Source organism: Zeus faber, assembly GCF_960531495.2.
Source record: "Zeus faber genome assembly, chromosome: 7".
NCBI classification, from domain to species: domain Eukaryota; kingdom Metazoa; phylum Chordata; class Actinopteri; order Zeiformes; family Zeidae; genus Zeus; species Zeus faber.
The window spans coordinates 4,518,920-4,536,297 of record NC_137203.1 but is presented as its reverse complement, the minus strand read 5'-3'; the positions used below and the strand labels follow the sequence as shown (position 1 = coordinate 4,536,297).

The following is a 17,378-nucleotide window of genomic DNA, read 5'->3' as shown; positions in this document are numbered from 1 at the left end:
GGCGTATTGATAAAGCATTTTTTGTTATTTTTGCCCTAAGGTTCAGGACTTTATACTACATAAGGGACTTTGCGGTTTTCTTTGTTTCGTTAAACATATGAGCACAGTCTTCCGATTCTCTCCATTTGACACGTGACCATTTCATAAACACATCCACTGATGTGTGATTGATCCATCCACGTTTCAGCTAAACTGCCGTCACTCGTGTAAACTGTGGCTTTGATGCAGAGTCCTTGAACCACCTGTGACGACTACGTGCACACGTAGATCTGCCGCCGCCTGTATTCCACCTCAGTAGACCAAGTTCCAACATATTTCATTCGTGATTCTTGCGAATAACTTCCAACAGAAGAGCGCTCACGTCTGAGGTTATTCGTGTCGGTTCCTGAATCTGTGTTTGACGCCAGCAAGTCGGATTCTTCTGTGATTGTTTTCACTTTCACTGATCTTAAATGACAGAGCCCCAGTCAAGCAGTTACCATCAGCCACAACAGCTTCTGTTTCACAACGGTCACCCATTACAGCTGCTTTATGGACGCCAACAATATCATTTCAATGACACATTACATTTTAAAGCAATTATTAATTGTTAATACACTTTCAGGACTCATTGACGATAATAACATCCCATGTATTCAGATGTGTTCAAAGGCTAGTTCTACCCGCAACATTTCAACAATTTGCAGATGCATCTTGTTCTTTGTTTTAGCCGTGTGTCCTAAACATGTACTTTTGACACGTGAGTGATCACATTGTTCAGTGCTCTGAAACACGTTGTCCAAAGAATCATTTCTTGCTACAGCTGTTTCATCACAGACCCTGCGTTCACCGCTCCATGTACCGAAAATAAATATAAATAATGACAGCTGATTGTATGTAGCCTGCACTGCTACGTGCAGACCGTTTTTTGATCCTGGGTTTGGTTTGGTTCTGTACGGCGCCCACGTGGATGGAGGGCGTGTCCCAGAGAGCGACCTTCCACAGAAGGAGCGTTTGGATGCAGCGTTGCCGGCTGCTTCCCATTCCCTTCTGCGGCGTGCATCAGGGATTCGGATGCTGGATTTCAGATAAGAAAACCCTTCACAAAGTGTTTCAACCCCCGGGTAGGTCTTTTTATTTCCTAAAACAAGTGAGCTCTATTTTATCTTGGGGTATTTTCAATGGCAAAAGAAAACATTTTGTGAATGGTGTGGGGCAGAGATTGTACCGTGAACCTGCCAGCTGTTCTGTCCTGTCCTGTCCTGTCCTTAAAAGCACGTCTCCTTGTGAGTCCAGTTGATACATCGCTGTCCTTTCTAATTCAGAAAGAAGTGCTGCAGTATCAATAAAGTTGAGCTTGTACAAAAGTAAAACACACATTCATAAAAAAAACAAAAAAAACAAAAGTTATCTATTAAATAATCTTTACAGTTGTCCTGGGCCAATTCTTTCCACAGTCTCTGAAAAAATACAATTTAATTTATCTACAAAACATTCTTTTTTTTTTTTTTTTTAAAACCACCCCATAATTAAAATGTGACGAGATCCACTGCTGATTCTGCCTCTTTAACGTCTTCTGGCCGCTGGGGACTCGTGTCTCTAATTTCTATGTCCTCGTGATCACCTAAAAAAAAAATATATAGAATAATAATAAAATAAAACGTCAACTTTGTGAATGACAGAGGAGGTTTGAGAGCGTCTGACGGCGTACGTACCGGACGGGATGTGGTGGATCTGGACCAGCGTGGTGCGGTGCCCGTTGCTCAGCGCTGGGAGTCTGGGGACAGCGTCGCGTGGAGGCGTCGCCTCCTCGTCCGACTCCACCAGGTTCAGCACGTCGCCCGGGGCGTCGTCCATCCTCCTGCAACGGCAGGAGCAGCACGTTACGCCTTCCCGCCGCACGGTGCGTGACGTGCGTGACGTGCGTGGTACCGACTGCGGTGGGAGCCGTGCTCGTGCTGCAGGTTTACTCACGTGAAGCCGTGTCCTGCGTTGAGGGAGAGAAGAGAAAAAAATGAGAGAAAACTTTATTGATTTATTCTCCGTGGGAGAAATTCGGGCGTTGCAAGCAGCTCAGTGAGGGAACATGTACAGTATTTTTATTGATTTATTTATAAAGCCCCATTAGTCCCACTGCATTTCACCATCCTAGTATCTGATGTATCTCCGAGCAGTGGCTGCCATGTAGAGGCGCCCGGGGAGCAGTTAGGGGTTTAAGTGTCTTACGCTACCAGGAGGAGCCTGGGATCAAACTGAATAATAAGAGTATATACACTAAAACCCACAACATATACACATTGAAAATTTAAATAAGTAATTAAATGACAAGTAGACTAATAGACTCGTATTTAAAATATAAGAAGAGCAATGTGTGAGCAGCGTGTAGAGATGTATAATAACAATGACACGCAGTCACATGCAGATCAGGGCGGTGCAACATGAACATTTCATATTTTTCAGTGTAATGACATTAGAATTTGTATTTTCAAATGAAAATTATACTCTTAAAAGATGTCTGAGCAATTCCTAAAAATTATGTTGTTTTTATTCTCGTGTTTCACTCTCAGTCCTCAATAATGCTGCAATATGAGATGTTTTTGAAATGTACAGTGTTTTAAAAGCCGTACTGGCATACTGTCAAATTCAATATACTGACTTTTATTTAAAAAAAAACAAAAAAAAAAACATTTCCACACACCTGGGATGTGTGTGAAACACATCCGGTATTTGTGTGCGTTTGTAATGTTCACGTGTATTTGCAGAACAAGCACTCAGCGGAATGAAAACACTTACCGAGGCAAGTCCGGTCCCGGGCGTTGTACATGATGTAAGCCACGATTGAACCTGAGCCCACGATCAGCAGAGCGATGAAGATGCCGATGATTAGTCCGGTATAACCGGAATGGGCTGCGGAGAAAGAGGACGTGAAGCGGCGTGGGATGGAAGGGGCCGGCGGAGGAGGGTGTGGCAGGTCTGTCAGCATTCCAGAGGGACGGCTGCACCTGCACCGACTCGCTTTGCGTCTGTCTGGCCCATGTCACTCCTCCGACTCCGCCCTCCGCACGGCGCCTGGATCGTCTTTCCACCTAAACTCGGGTCTCGCGTGAAAAAAATCTGTGAGGGCCTTTTTCGATGGGGAAGTTTGAGAAGGAAATAAGACTGAATTTTTCCAGCTCAAAAGTTTTTCAACGTTTAGATATCTTTTCAACCCGACCATGAAAGAGTAATTTGTGCATCCAGGGACATGGCTTTTATATTTTATTTATTTATTTATTTATTTATTTTTAGAAATCGCTATATAAAAAAAACGTGAGATATCGTGAGGGAAATGTCGTTAATGTAAAACGCTCGACTAAGAGGAAGCTTCTTGACACCGTAGCTCAATTTGACACCATTTTGGCGATTATTATTCTCATTATTTTAAACCGCTAAAGCCAACCGGTAATAAAGAAGCGAACACACAGACTTACGCGCCACGGTGAGTATGACCTCCAGCTCTCGGACCCCCAGCAGGTTCTCGCTGCGGCAGTAGTAAACACCCTCGTCGCCCGCGCTGACGTTGACGATGGTCAGACTGAGTTGAGGCCCGTTCAGGGACACCAGGTACCTGGACCCGGGCACCAGGTCCTCGCGCTCCGCCCCCTTCCTCCAGGTGGTGTTGGCGGGAGGGAGGGAGTCGCTCTCCGTGCAGACGAGGGTCACGTTGGAGTTCCGCACGGCGGTGACCTTGGGCTCCCCCTCGGGGTACGGCGGCTCTGAGGAAAGACCGACAGGGCGTCAGAGAACGCGTCGTCCCGCCGGACCTCGTCGCTCGCGGCGCCGGTGGTGTTCCCAGGAGCCGAGGAGGCCCCCGAGATGCCGGGATGTCTCCTCACCCGGGACAACATTTGAAACTTCTAATTCCTCCCGCTCGAGCCTGGCGTGCGCCAAAAGGACGCGAGATTTTCGAGTTCCAGACACATTCTTCACATTCTTCCCAGGGCTCCAAAAATCAGTCAAGTGCAGCTAAACATTTTCTTCGGTCGCAGCCTGAAATTGATAAGTTCCGATAAAAAAAAATATATATATCAAAAATATTTTTTTAACAAACTGGGTGAGCACACATTTGCCTTTGAACAAACAAAATAAACATTTCTGTCGATTATTTGGTCAATGTGTAGCGGGAATTTATGAACATCTTGCACTTGGTCGTGCCTGTCTCTCTGTGTGTGTGTGTGTGTGCACGTGAGACCACGCCCTCTACTCCTCCCACATTCCTTGCACCCGAACGGGATAAATTGTGAAATCCCAACATCACGCTCACAACAAAGAGGACCGTTGAAGGCTGTAACGATGCTGATAGGAATCAGGAAACAGTTTGAACGTTGAGGACGCCGCTACATGGACACGAACGCCCACGGATCCGTGCAAAGGCCCCGCGCACAGAACTGAAGCTTCGCTGGCGATTCCACTTCAGTGCAAACTAGTCTGCAGCGGAAGACTCACTGATGTGACATCACCAGTCATCTTACTGTTAAAATAGTCATTATAATAATAACAACAACAACTTGTTTGTTCTGAGGGGAACACGGGGAACAGGACGCACAGTGGACCGGAGAGCGCTCCCTATCCGTCACGCAAGCCAGGGTCCTGGTCTGAGGCGGAGTGAGACCGTTCCTTCCTTGGGTTTAAACGGTTTCCTCTACTTCCTCCACCATATCAGAATCACAATATATGAGAAGTTGTTATATCTAAGTGCCATAAAGTGACAAATACTTGTGATTCATTGTTTTATTAAATATATCTACTTGAAGGTAAGCCATGCCACTTTCGTACAACTGACCTATTGTCATTTATAATGAAAAGTGAATGAAGGGACGCATCAGATTGCGTCGCACCATCTCCAATCGTTAGGTATTAAAATGTGTCGTCCCTGAATCGTGTCGTGGCGACGGGGGCGACCGTCCCCCCGTCTCCCCCCGTCTCCGGTCCTAACCCTGACCTGAACGTTTGTGAGTGCACCGAAATTATTTGCTGGTGCACCTCAATGAAAAAGTCATGCAGCACCTGTACCTGCCCCGGCACCTGCACCTAAAAAGTTTGTCTGGAGCTCGGTCTTCAGTAAAATCATAAGGAACTTCCTGGTCTTCAGGGAAGAGGAAGCGGTTTGATTTGGGATGATCACAACTTTTAACCGTGAGTCCAGTGGAGTCTCAGACTCGTGAGAATATCAGGTTGCTAAAAATTCTGGTGCCTATAGTGTGTCCTCTCAATCACTCACTCAGCTTGTGCAATATCACTGGTATTACACTGTACAAACTGTACAAGTGGCACGGTGGCGCAGTGCATTGCACTGCTGCCTCACAGCAAGAAGGTCCTGGGTTGGATTCCCACCTGGGGCGCTGTTGGCACCGTGCTCTGGTGGGTTATCTCCCAAACAGGAGCCTTTCTGTGTGGAGTTTGCATGTTCTCCCCGTGCTCACATGGGGTTTCCTCCACCTCACGTCAGTAAGGACCCCCACCAAAAACATGCACCCATCATGGTCTGACCAGCGATGGACATTTATCACCTGGTCCCCGGGCGCGTCCACGTACGCTGCCCACTGCTCCTGGCTGTGGCCCCGGAGGAAGGACAAGCCAGGATGGTTCAATGCAGAGGATCCATTTCACCGGCACCATCAAAGCATGTGTGTGTGTGTGTGTGTGTGTGCAAGCATGTGTTGTAGTGTGGTGTGTTGTGTGATAAATAAAGACTGTTTCTGTTTCTGTTTCTGTTTCAATGACAGTTAGTACATATCATTAATTTATACTTTCAATTTGTTCCCATAACAATTTACTTTGTGCATAGAATCTCATTTTGACTATATTTCTGTTTTGTATTTATTGGCTATTTGTATATTATTTGACCATTTTTATTTCACTTTTTTTTAAATGTATTTTATTATTATTTTATTTTCAGACCGTTAAGCCTTTTTTTAAATGGTAATTGTCTGTAGAAACACACCAAACCTCCCCGAGACAAATTCCTAGCAGATGTAAATGAATCTTGCGAAATAATCCAATTGTGATCCAACTTCGTGCAACGTCCATCACATTATATTTTTTCACGGGCTTGAGTCTTACGGACGCCGACACTTGGGCCTCTGACGCGTTAAAGGAACTAAAAACACCTGACGGCCTCGCGCCCCGACGGCCGCTCTTACTCAGCGTAAACACACAGTTCTTCTCTTCTCCGGCGGCGGCGGCGGCGGCCGGGTGATGCGCGGTGCATTTCAAGGCCAGACCGTCGAACAGCTCCGATCTGTTCATCTTCACCGCCAGGCTGTCTGCCTGCCGGGAGGCGTAGAGGTGCCCCGCCCCGTGGTGGTTCTCCCCCCAGCGCAGCCTGGGAGGGGGGTACGCCCCGGGCCACAAGCACCAGAACAGCACGTGGGACGGGTCCTCGCCGGGACTCCACATGCACTCGGGGTGCCGCTCCGGGGCGTCTGGGCGCGGCGAAAACACAGAAAACAGACCACGTCCGACTTAGCACAGGGAAATAACTCTTTTTTTTTTTTTTTTTTTTTTTTTTTGGAAAATACTTTGTGGAAAGCAAAGTATCCAGTCCCTCCCATGCATTTAAAATAAATAAATAAATACATTTAAATAAAGGAAAAAAAAACAACAACATTCAACCACATCAACATATTACCAGAACCAAAACCCAGACCATATCAAGTCTCATATCACATTATTAATACTATAACAATATATTGCCCAGCCCTATATAAAGAAGCAAAACCATCGAAGTAAATCTTGTGGGAGGCAGCGCCCATCACCGTAAAAATTAAAATAACAATAAAAAATAACAACAATAATTTGTCTTCCACTCACAGTACACAAGGAGCTGAGCACTGCGGTTGGCGGTCTTATGAGTAAGGCTGTTCTGGGACGTGCACCAGTACTCTCCCTGAGCGCTGGGCTGGATGTTGTCGATCCTGAAGGCCAGCGAGGAGCCGCCGCCCGTCGCCAGGGAGTCGTTCCCGGAGTCGAGGCCCCGGAAGCCCCAGGAGAGGGACTGGGAGGGCCGGGCGGAGCTGGAGCAGTTGAACGAGACGCTGGAGCCGCGGTAGGTGACCGCGGTGCCGTTGGGCAGAACAGCGGCTGCACCGCCCACGGATGTGGAGACACTTTCTGGTCCGTCTGCAAGGAAATTAATACAGATGCAGAGCAGTGGGGCCGGGGGCCGGGGGCCGGGGGCCGGGTCGTTCTCTGAAGCTGCGTTCACATTATTTAACTGATTTTTCGCCATTTTTCCAACACAGAACTTATCAAAATGTCGGTTCCAATCTTGAGCGAAGAGTTTGAGAAATGCTTTGGATTGGTACAGCGGCAATGCATTTTTTTTGGTTTTAAATCAGGCGACATTATCGTTACTCAAAACATACACGAAGAATAGTGTGACTAATGAAAATGTGAGTTTCCTGTTTTTGAAAAGGAATGCGTGTCTGTTTTTAAAAGTGTAAACGTTTGCTGCAGTGGACTGCACTGAAGCACCGTGAGAAGCTGCAGCAGAGCGGTAAGTTTCTCAACAGCAAACAGTTGAAAAACAGCGAAACGGTCCCTCATCGGTCCCCACAGGGACGACTTCCGACCTGGAAGCACAACGTCCACATTTACAACGCACGTCCTGTAAATGCAGCTTTCCAGGCCTTGAGGAAGAACCGGTGTCACCCAGAGAAACGTAGACGCCTCTTCCCCGAGTCGTAAACACAGCTGATCGCAGGAAACTCACCGACCGCTCGGAGCTGGACACTTATTTGAACGTGGTCGGGAGACGTGGTGTCGCAGACATATCTCCCTGCTTTACTCAGCAGCATCCCGCTGATAGAGAGTCTTCCGGGGTTCAACAGGCGGCACTGGCCCGTTAGAGGGACGCCCGGAGGCGTCGAGAGGTCGGGGTCGAGGGCGTCCTGCATTGTAACTGTTGTGGGGAAGGATAACAGAGACACACAGCACTAAAGATAAAAATATTAAAAATAACTGAAAATGTATTTGTTTTCAATCACATTTCACACGTTGTGTGATATTTGTGTGTTTTAACGGATAAAAGAGAGCAGCGGTTTTGTACAAGTCATGTTGTTGGCGATGCATTTCTCCCTATAAAGTAGTTACGTGTGAGCAGAGAACGGTACTTTGACACGGCCACTTGAAGCAAAGTACATCTTTAAAAACAGCTCATTTATAGATGACTAGTTGTCAAAGGGAATAAATGTTGGATAGTATCGTAGATCCCCTTCAGTATCGGTATCAGATCTCAGCATCGGGCTTCAGGAAATAAAAATTGGTATCGTGTCACCTTATATATTATACAGTATATATCAACTGTAAATCGTGATTGTCCAAAATATTATTATTTATTTATTTATTTATTATTATTATTTTTTTGACAAATAAACATGGAAACAAACAACATTTACACAACAACATGAACATTGGACGACAACATGTATTGAAAAACAGTGAATCACGTCCAGGAAAACTGGAACTACAACTGGTCACGTGGCCCCTTCCTGTCATAGTTATGGCAGCAAATGAGGGAGGAAAGGAGAGGGATGCAACCAGGAGGGTGATGGGCTGCACTCCAAGCAGGTGTGGTGGTGGTGGTGGTGTGTGTGTGTGTGTGTGTGTGTGTGTGTGTGTGTGTGTGTGTGTGTGTGTGTGTGTGTGTGTGTGTGTGTGTGTGTGTGTGTGTGTGTGTGTGAGATACAGATGTCCACCGGTGAGTGTACATGACTTCTCCGCATTGATACTGGTGTAGAAGGTCGGTAATATTTTGCGGTGCCTCCAAGCAGCACATGGGGCCCCGAAGCTCCCCCTTAAACTCCGCAGCCCCGTGGACGCCCTACGGCCGCAGGAAAGCCCCGAGCACCCTGCCCTGAGGCCACAGAAGACCCCCGGGCCCCCAGAGAAGTCAGAGGGCCTGTGGAGCAACCCCCACGCCCAGCCCCGAGGAGCATGACCCAGTCCCAGGGAGCACAAGTGGATCCCGCACCCTGGGGGCGCACACGTACAACCAACCCCCGGGCGCAGGCACAAGACGCAGCCGCCGAAACAGAACCCGGGCCACGGCCGCAAGGCACGGAGCGCGGGTCCGTGGGGCTGACACCCCGCCCGAGCCGCCCGCCCCCACGGGTGAGCCGGCAGGACCCCCATGCCCACCCACGGCCCGCGCAAGGGGGAGGTCCGCCCCACCGCAGCCAACCAGACACCCCGCCCGGCGTGAGTGCTGAGTGCCCGTACACGTAGCAGTGTGTGCCCAGCGCGGGGCACCTCGATGTTACGCCCCCCAGCACCCGGGGCGCCCGCCGCAGAGAAGCCGCGCCGCCGAAGCAAATTATGACAACAGTGCCTCTGCAATGTCAGCAAAGCAGAGTCGAGTGAAGCCACCTGTCTGCATTCCATTCTGAGGAACCTGTTTCAGGACAATGCTCCACATGAATGTAAACAGAGATTTAACAACAGTCATCTGTATGGAAACATGGCAGAGAGGAAGCTCTGAATAAATAAACTAATACTCACTGACAACCTGAGTCTGAGCGCTGCCGTTTGAGGACGGGGTGTGGCAGACGTAAACCTCGTCTCCGACGACGACGTCGTCAATCGCGATGCTTCCGTTGCTCAAGACGTCGCAGCGTCCGGGGAACAAGGCTGTCGGAGTCGCCGGCGGATCGGTCGCATCCGTTCCGTCGGAACTCCATGTCAGCCACGGCCCGAGGCACGGCGTCATATTACTGACGGAGGTGCACGGACCCACCACGCTGCCGCCGCCGCCGAGAGCCGCAAACGTGCTTTGGCTGGTGTTCGTACCCGAAACTGAAACGCAAGTAGGTAAAAAGTGGTGAAACATCTCAGAGACACGGAACCATCTTTTGTTTTTAAACTGTCCGTTAACACGGCGGTTCCCAAACGCTTTTTATTTTATTTTATTTATTTCATTTTTTTTTAATGGCGATCAAGGCCCCCTTGGTGCACTACGCTGCGGCGGAGGACTCCCTCACCAAAGGTGTGGACATCTGCCCATAGTGAACGGCCATGCAGTTTAAAGCAAGGCATATAAACAGGGGCAATTCAGTGCTTTGCAAAAAGGCATCAAAGCCATTATATGAGAGCAAGGAAGAACAAAGGCAATGAAACAAAAAGACAATAACTGATGAAAAAAATGGGCATCATCAAACGACAAAGATAACGGGTGCAATTGCTCGACATTCTAAAACATGGTGGGATTCGAACCCACATCCTTTTTTGGTTGTTAGGGCTCAAACCTAAATAGGAACTCAGAGCGACAGAGATAACAGGTTAAAGTGCAATTTAAAACAAGCAGATAACTCACTGAAAAGCAGTTGCAAATAAAAAGGTCTTGAGCTTGGATTTAAGTTGCAAGTAGTAAAAAAATAAATAATAAAAAAAAAGTGCAAAACTTACAATGGAAAGAAAAATCACCATTATTAGTCAGGTTGAGTATAAATATTTTGTGGAAAAAAAACAACATAATAATAATAATAATAAGTGTAATTCCATCATGCGTCGCTAGGGGGCTACGGACCACAGCTCCGTGAAAAAAGTCTTGACACACCTGCACCTGTACCTGCACCTGTACCTGCACCTGCACCAGTTCCTGTACCTGCACAAGTACGAGTTCCTGCACCTGTACCAGTTCCTGTACCTGTACCTGCACTTGTACCTGCACAAGTACGAGTTCCTGCACCTGTACCAGTTCCTGTACCTGTACCTGCACTTGTACCTGCACAAGTACGAGTTCCTGAACCTGTACCAGTTCCTGTACAGGTGCAGGAACTGGTACAGGTCAAGTCTTGACACACCTGCACCTGTACCTGCACCAGTTCCGGTACAGTTCCTGTACCTGCACAAGTACGGGTTCCTGCATCTGTACCAGTTCCTGTACCTGTACCTGTACCTGCACTTGTACTTGTACCTGTACCTGTACCTGGCTGGATAATACGTTTGGAAGCAGATAGTTTCAGTCTCACCCGACAGGAAGCAGCAGAGCAGCGCTGCAGCGGTGGTTGCCTCCATGGCTCCTCTTCCTACATGTCCAGGAACGTGCTCCGCACCAGTCCGACAGGTCCGGTCCGCAAGCCGAGTGTCGTACAAACAACAGCTAAACAACAACAACAACAACAAATGAAAACACGCTCCTTCTCCTCCCTGATGGGTGTTTACGCTTCCCTCTCTATTCTTCTTCCTGGCGATGTTCAATGCGGGTCCAGCCCGGAAGCGGTGGAACCTGGAAGCCACGCCCCCCCGCCCTCACCTTCTTAAAGGGACAGGGTTTTTTTTTTGTTTGTTTAATTGCGTGACGTCACTAAAGGCGTATTACAAATACTGCGGCATGTTCAAGTGTTGGCGTGGTTTTTAAAAAACTAATGGACGATTTCGCTGTTGACACGTTTTTATATTTTTTTTTCATGAAAACGAATATAGTAATTATGAAGGTTCCGATTCTAAATGCATCTCTCTCGATGAAAAACAACATAATAAAATGATGCATATAACCTAATAACAAATGTTTAAACATACTCAACTCCACAACTGGTGGTGAGGTTTTGTAATTTATATTGAATGTTAAATGACGCGCCAGTATATGAAAAAGCCATGTAGTCACATTATTATTATTTTTTTTTTTATTTTATGTATATATAATTTTTTTTTTCTACAGAAGCATAGTTATTGATGTAGTTTATTTGACTTCGACTCATATGACGTTCGAGATGACGTGTGTGAACGCTTGGCCGTTGAGAGCTTCCGTAAAAGCGACTGAACAGCGCTTGGGTCGAAGCCTCCTCTGCCAGTTCGCACTCTGCGTCACGGGGCGGCGGTAGAGCTCCGAGCGTCGGCGGACAAAGCCCGAGAAGCGGCGGCAGCAGCGGCAGCAGCGAACAGGCCTTCCCCCCGGTATGCCGGTGGACGTGACGCAGTGGAGCGGGGCTCTGGCTCTGACCGAGGTGGAGCAGCAGCCCGCAGCCGCCCTGACGGTGAAGTACGGGGCCGTGGAGGTAGACACGCTGGGGGCGGTGCTCACCCCGACACAGGTCAGTGGTGTGTTGAGGTCTGCGCCACCTGCCGAGCGCCGCACATGGTGCAGGACGAGTTACCCCAACCCGAGCAGCCCGGGCCCTGAGCGCTGCCAGTGACGCAGGAGTCGCGATCTAATCGCGGGGGTCGGAAACAGAAACTCGACTCTCGAACGAACAGACCCGATTCATATCCAGCCCTGAATACTGGAATAGAGGAGGCTGCGGTTTGAGGAGCGCAGGCCCAGGACCCGTGGACAAGATGGACGACACCCTAACTCTAAACTTAACCCTAAACTTAACCATGAACTTAACCCTAACCGTAAGCATCTATATTATATTTGCTTAAGTTTAGGTATAATGTTATAGATTCTACGACCTTATACCTCAACGTAACCATCTATAACATTATACCTCAACTTAACCATCTATAACATTATACCTCAACGTAACCATCTATAACATTATACCTCAACTTAACCGTCTATAACCTTATACCTCAACTTAACCATCTATAACATTATACCTCAACTTAACCGTCTATAACATTATACCTCAACTTAACCATCTATAACATTATACCTCAACTTAACCGTCTATAACATTATACCTCAACTTAACCGTCTATAACATTATACCTCAACTTAACCATCTATAACATTATACCTCAACTTAACCGTCTATAACATTATACCTCAACTTAACCATCTAGAACATTATACCTCAACTTAACCGTCTATAACATTATACCTCAACTTAACCATCTATAACATTATACCTCAACTTAACCATCTATAACATTATACCTCAACTTAACTGTCTATAACCTTATACCTCAACTTAACCATCTATAACATTATACATAAACTTAACCATCTATAACATTATACCTCAACTTAACCATCTATAACATTATACCTCAACTTAACCATCTATAACATTATACCTCAACTTAACCATCTATAACATTATACCTCAACTTAACCATCTATAACATTATACCTCAACTTAACCATCTATAACATTATACCTCAACTTAACCATCTATAACATTATACCTCAACTTAACCGTCTATAACATTATACCTCAACTTAACCATCTATAACATTATACCTCAACTTAACCGTCTATAACATTATACCTCAACTTAACCGTCTATAACATTATACCTAACTTAACCGTCTATAACATTATACCTCAACTTAACCATCTATAACATTATACCTCAACTTAACCATCTATAACATTATACCTCAACTTAACCGTCTATAACATTATACCTCAACTTAACCGTCTATAACATTATACCTCAACTTAACCGTCTATAACATTATACCTCAACTTAACCGTCTATAACCTTATACCTCAACTTAACCATCTATAACATTATACATAAACTTAACCATCTATAACATTATACCTCAACTTAACCGTCTATAACATTATACCTCAACTTAACCGTCTATAACATTATACCTCAACTTAACCGTCTATAACATTATACCTCAACTTAACCATCTATAACATTATACCTCAACTTAACCGTCTATAACATTATACCTCAACTTAACCGTCTATAACCTTATACCTCAACTTAACCGTCTATAACATTATACCTCAACTTAACCATCTATAACATTATACATAAACTTAACCGTCTATAACATTATACATAAACTTAACCATCTATAACATTATACCTCAACTTAACCATCTATAACATTATACCTCAACTTAACCATCTATAACATTATACTTTACCTATACCTAGCAGCCACACCTGTCCTGCGTCTTGGTAATTGGGGCCCAGGCTCAGTGTGGCTGTACACCTGTTGCTCCTTACACACACACACACACACACACACACACACACACACACACACACACACACACACACACACACACACACCATTCGAACAAATTGGTGCCGGTCTTGTCTCACACTCTGTTTCCCCGTCGCCCCGCCCTCAAGGTGTGGTGCTCGTACCACGGAGGTACTATGGAGAGCTTTAAGGGTCAAATCTAACTTTTAGTGTTTTGTTTTTTTCCTCTGCAGAACGTTGTATTGTACAAGTGTAATGTGTAGACTGTCCAGTTGTAGTTTGGAAACGGGGAAACAGAACCTATGTTTGTTGTGTTTCTTATTGCAGCTCATTTGCCTTGGTGCTGTGGGGGAACAGGGCAGCACTATGGCTGACACGTGTGAGCCTCCTTTCTTAGGGAACACGGGGGAACAGTGTCTGACAGCAACACGCTCAGGACGCGTCCCCCCGTTATAATGGAGGCGGTTTCAAGACGAAGGGTAAAACCTTAAAACCCGTGTGACGAGTTTGTTATCAATTTATTTTGACCTTTCTCTCAGTAAATTGCGGTGAAAGTGGACCTCTTGGGACAGAAAACCCTCAGATATACGTAGCTTACTCCAAACAGCTGAACTGAAGTGGACGACAGAGCTCTCTTGTGGCCAAATCACACATTTTCATGAAACAAACAAACAAACAAACAAACAAACAAACAAAAAAACTTAAGGTTAAAAAAAGAAAGAGAAATGATTAATACGTCCAGGTATTGTGCCTTTTCATATTTAGTCTATCAAATCACAAAGCGTGAATGAGCACATTTCTTCCAAACGTCTACAATATTCAAAATAAAACTCTTACAAATATAATATTATTTACTGATAAAAATAACAGTAGTTGGTCGTGTTAAAGACAAATGCAACCAACATAGGTCCTGTTTCCCCATTTTCAAGTACTTGGACAGAAAGTAGTATTTGGGTGGATTAAAACTTTGAAAAAAAGTTTGTGGAAAAAAAACAACAAAAAAAAAACCACGGGTCCTGGAAAAGCCCTTGGACTGGTCCTGGACCCGCAGCCTCCTCCGTTGCAGGAACGTCCCCCCCCCCCCCCCCCCGAGTCGAGCGTCGAGCCCGACTGAAGCTTCTACTTGTGAACAGGAAATATTCACAGAGGATTCGCGTCACGTTTTGTCCCCTTGGCGCAGGTGCAGAGTCGACCCACCTCCATCGAGTGGGAGGGCTGTGACCCCGCCAAGCTGTACGCCTTGGCCCTGACCGACCCCGATGCGCCCAGCAGGCACGAACCCAAATTCAGGTGAGCGTGCCCCTTCCCTGCCACCGCGTGAGGATTTTTGGGTGCGGACTTTTAAACATTTGTGACAACTGTGTCTTGGCGATCGGACGTTGCGATCTGAATCCAGACGTGTCTCGTCATCTGTCGTCGGCAAATAAGCAGCCGGGATTTGGTAGATATTTAGTAGTTCACAAGTTGAACACTATGCTAAATACTGATGTTTTGCAGAAATGAAGGAAGTGTAAACACAAATTCAAATTTAACTGATGCCAACGACGGCCAACCTTTTGACGGTTCCTTCACTCTAAAATGTGCAAACATTCATAACAAGAGAGTGACTGTTTGTAAATAAGTGTTGTGTTGTGAAAGCCTCTTCCAGCTGCTGGAACAATTTCAGTGACATTAAAGTGACTCTTCGCGTTCTTGTTGCACGTCTCCAAGGGCAAGATCTACGAATACGAGCGTGAATCGTAGTTGTGATTCGGTTGCTTTTGGCAGAGTCGACATTAACGTCCTTGAATTTAAAATTAAACGATATCAACGTTTTGCTTTGAGCAGCATCTAATTGATTAACGTCTGAGTTTGTTCTTTCCCCCAAATCCTGTTTCAGAGACAAGTCGTCTTTAATCCCTAATTGCGTTTGCACAAACAATAGGGACATGGGCTCAGGAAGTTGAGAACAGGTGTTCTTTCGTGTCCGGTGCATTAAAGTGCCAATCTCGAAGATTTTCATCGAGATAAATCTCTTAAGTCACTTATCGATCGCCGAATGAGGTCACACTCAGCTGCTTGAGCCTCTGACCCCCTTCCAGTTGCAGCATTCTGAGTATTTAGAACCTGGTGTCTGTGGCGACTTTCCCGCCATGCATTCAAATTCATGTACCGGCCACTTTGAATTGTTATGGAGGCGTGGCCCAGGTGCTAAGTACCAACTGACTGACATCGCACAGGTGACACTGTTTGGATCTCTGGGAAGTGAGGTCTAAAAACACGCCTGCAATGAACCGCGTTTCTCCAAAGGCGTCGCCAAAAAATAAATAAAAAAAAAAAAACAACGAAAGGGAAATCTTTCGGGATTTGCACTTTAACGGTTAAGGTCGCACTGTATAAAACATCTGACCCGCGTGCCACATCACAGGGAGTGGCACCACTTCCTGGTGGTCAACATGAAGGGGAACGACGTGTCCAGCGGCTGTGTCCTGTCCGACTACGTGGGCTCCGGTCCGCCCAAAGGCACAGGTACCAGGACCACAGCCGACGGCAAGACTGTTCTGTCTAATCAATGTCTGATCGTTCAACTGAAGGATGCAGTTCATTTAGGTCATTTAATTAACATGAGGCCAAACATTATTGCAAATGCTCATCACAAGTTACCAGAACGCAAAGAGACATCGTGAAATTGCTTAATGTTCATAATGTAATTTATAATATGGAACAGATGGCATTCATTTAGCAAAGTTATAAATATGTATTACCATAATTTAAATGATGCATCGCTAAACATTGTTTAATTACTAAAATGTTATTTGATTTATTTTCTGGTTAGTGCGCGTTTACACATTAGGAAAATAACATTTATTATTCCTATTGAAATGATACATTTGTTTGCTTTCCTGCACCTCCAGTAGAATTTGTACTTTTAGTTTTGAGTTTTTCGGTCTATTAAATGGAAATCAGTATCTGTTATCAACATGTGTTTGTGAAGGCTTGAGCCAAACTCCCCTTGTGCAAATACGTTTTGTTTTTTGTTTTTTTTTAAATGTTGAACACCTTTTGTTCGCAACCTGCCGGTTCCCGTCTCCTACCTCCGCCTCTCCCGTCAGGCCTCCACCGCTACGTGTGGCTGGTGTACGAGCAGCCCGGCAGCCTGTCGTGCACGGAGCCCGTCCTCACCAACCGGTCGGGGGACAACCGCGGGAAGTTCCAGATCCAGCGCTTCAGGCAGAAGTACGGCCTGGGAAGCCCCTCGGCCGGCACCTGCTACCAGGCCGAGTGGGACGACTACGTCCCCAAGTTGTACAAGCAGCTGTCCGGGAAGTAGAGCCCGGACACGGAGACGGAGTCCTGAAGGAGACCCGCGAGGAAACGCCCGGATTCACGAGCGTCTTAAATGCTGACGATGACGAAACCTTCTCTTCCCCCTCGATGTTTAACTCAGCCACCAAGCTCATTGGATAGAAGTGATTTTTTTTTGTTTGTTCCCCCCCCCCTCAACTATCGCACTTATCACAATAAATTTGCTGTCAAATGGAT

The 17,378-nt window shown here is 46.2% G+C and overlaps 2 protein-coding genes across 2 annotated transcripts; one reads left to right on the top strand and one right to left on the bottom strand.

The window, feature by feature from the left end:
- Nucleotides 1–713: 713 nt before the first annotated feature.
- On the bottom strand, nt 714–11,182 carry vsig10 (V-set and immunoglobulin domain containing 10). The gene is made up of 10 exons (XM_080003550.1): nt 10,989–11,182; nt 9,520–9,813; nt 7,733–7,921; nt 6,832–7,140; nt 6,162–6,443; nt 3,450–3,734; nt 2,773–2,886; nt 1,954–1,966; nt 1,695–1,840; nt 714–1,603 (listed from the first exon to the last, which is right to left on the bottom strand). The coding sequence occupies exons 1-10, from the start codon at nt 11,032–11,034 to the stop codon at nt 1,509–1,511; spliced, it is 1,773 nt and encodes a 590-aa protein (XP_079859676.1). The 5' UTR covers nt 11,035–11,182; the 3' UTR covers nt 714–1,508.
- A 591-nt stretch (nt 11,183–11,773) lies between these two features.
- On the top strand, nt 11,774–17,377 carry pebp1 (phosphatidylethanolamine binding protein 1). Its single transcript, XM_080003553.1, has 4 exons — nt 11,774–12,050; nt 15,037–15,146; nt 16,264–16,364; nt 16,949–17,377. Exons 1-4 carry the CDS (start codon nt 11,916–11,918, stop codon nt 17,164–17,166), a joined length of 564 nt encoding a protein of 187 aa, XP_079859679.1. The 5' UTR covers nt 11,774–11,915; the 3' UTR covers nt 17,167–17,377.
- Nucleotide 17,378: the final 1 nt, after the last annotated feature.

What these genes read in the sequence shown, in the direction of transcription:
- vsig10 (XM_080003550.1), bottom strand. Translation starts at nt 11,034, where the DNA reads ATGGAGGCAACCACCGCTGCAGCGCTGCTCTGCTGCTTCCTGTCGG. An exon ending in GCTCTGCTGCTTCCTGTCGG is followed by an intron (nt 9,814 to 10,988) that starts GTGAGACTGAAA and finishes CTTGCGTTTCAG; the next exon opens with TTTCGGGTACGAACACCAGC. An exon ending in CGCTCAGACTCAGGTTGTCA is followed by an intron (nt 7,922 to 9,519) that starts GTGAGTATTAGT and finishes TCCCCACAACAG; the next exon opens with TTACAATGCAGGACGCCCTC.
- pebp1 (XM_080003553.1), top strand. Translation starts at nt 11,916, where the DNA reads ATGCCGGTGGACGTGACGCAGTGGAGCGGGGCTCTGGCTCTGACCGAG. An exon ending in CGGTGCTCACCCCGACACAG is followed by an intron (nt 12,051 to 15,036) that starts GTCAGTGGTGTG and finishes CCCTTGGCGCAG; the next exon opens with GTGCAGAGTCGACCCACCTC. An exon ending in CGGTCCGCCCAAAGGCACAG is followed by an intron (nt 16,365 to 16,948) that starts GTACCAGGACCA and finishes CTCTCCCGTCAG; the next exon opens with GCCTCCACCGCTACGTGTGG.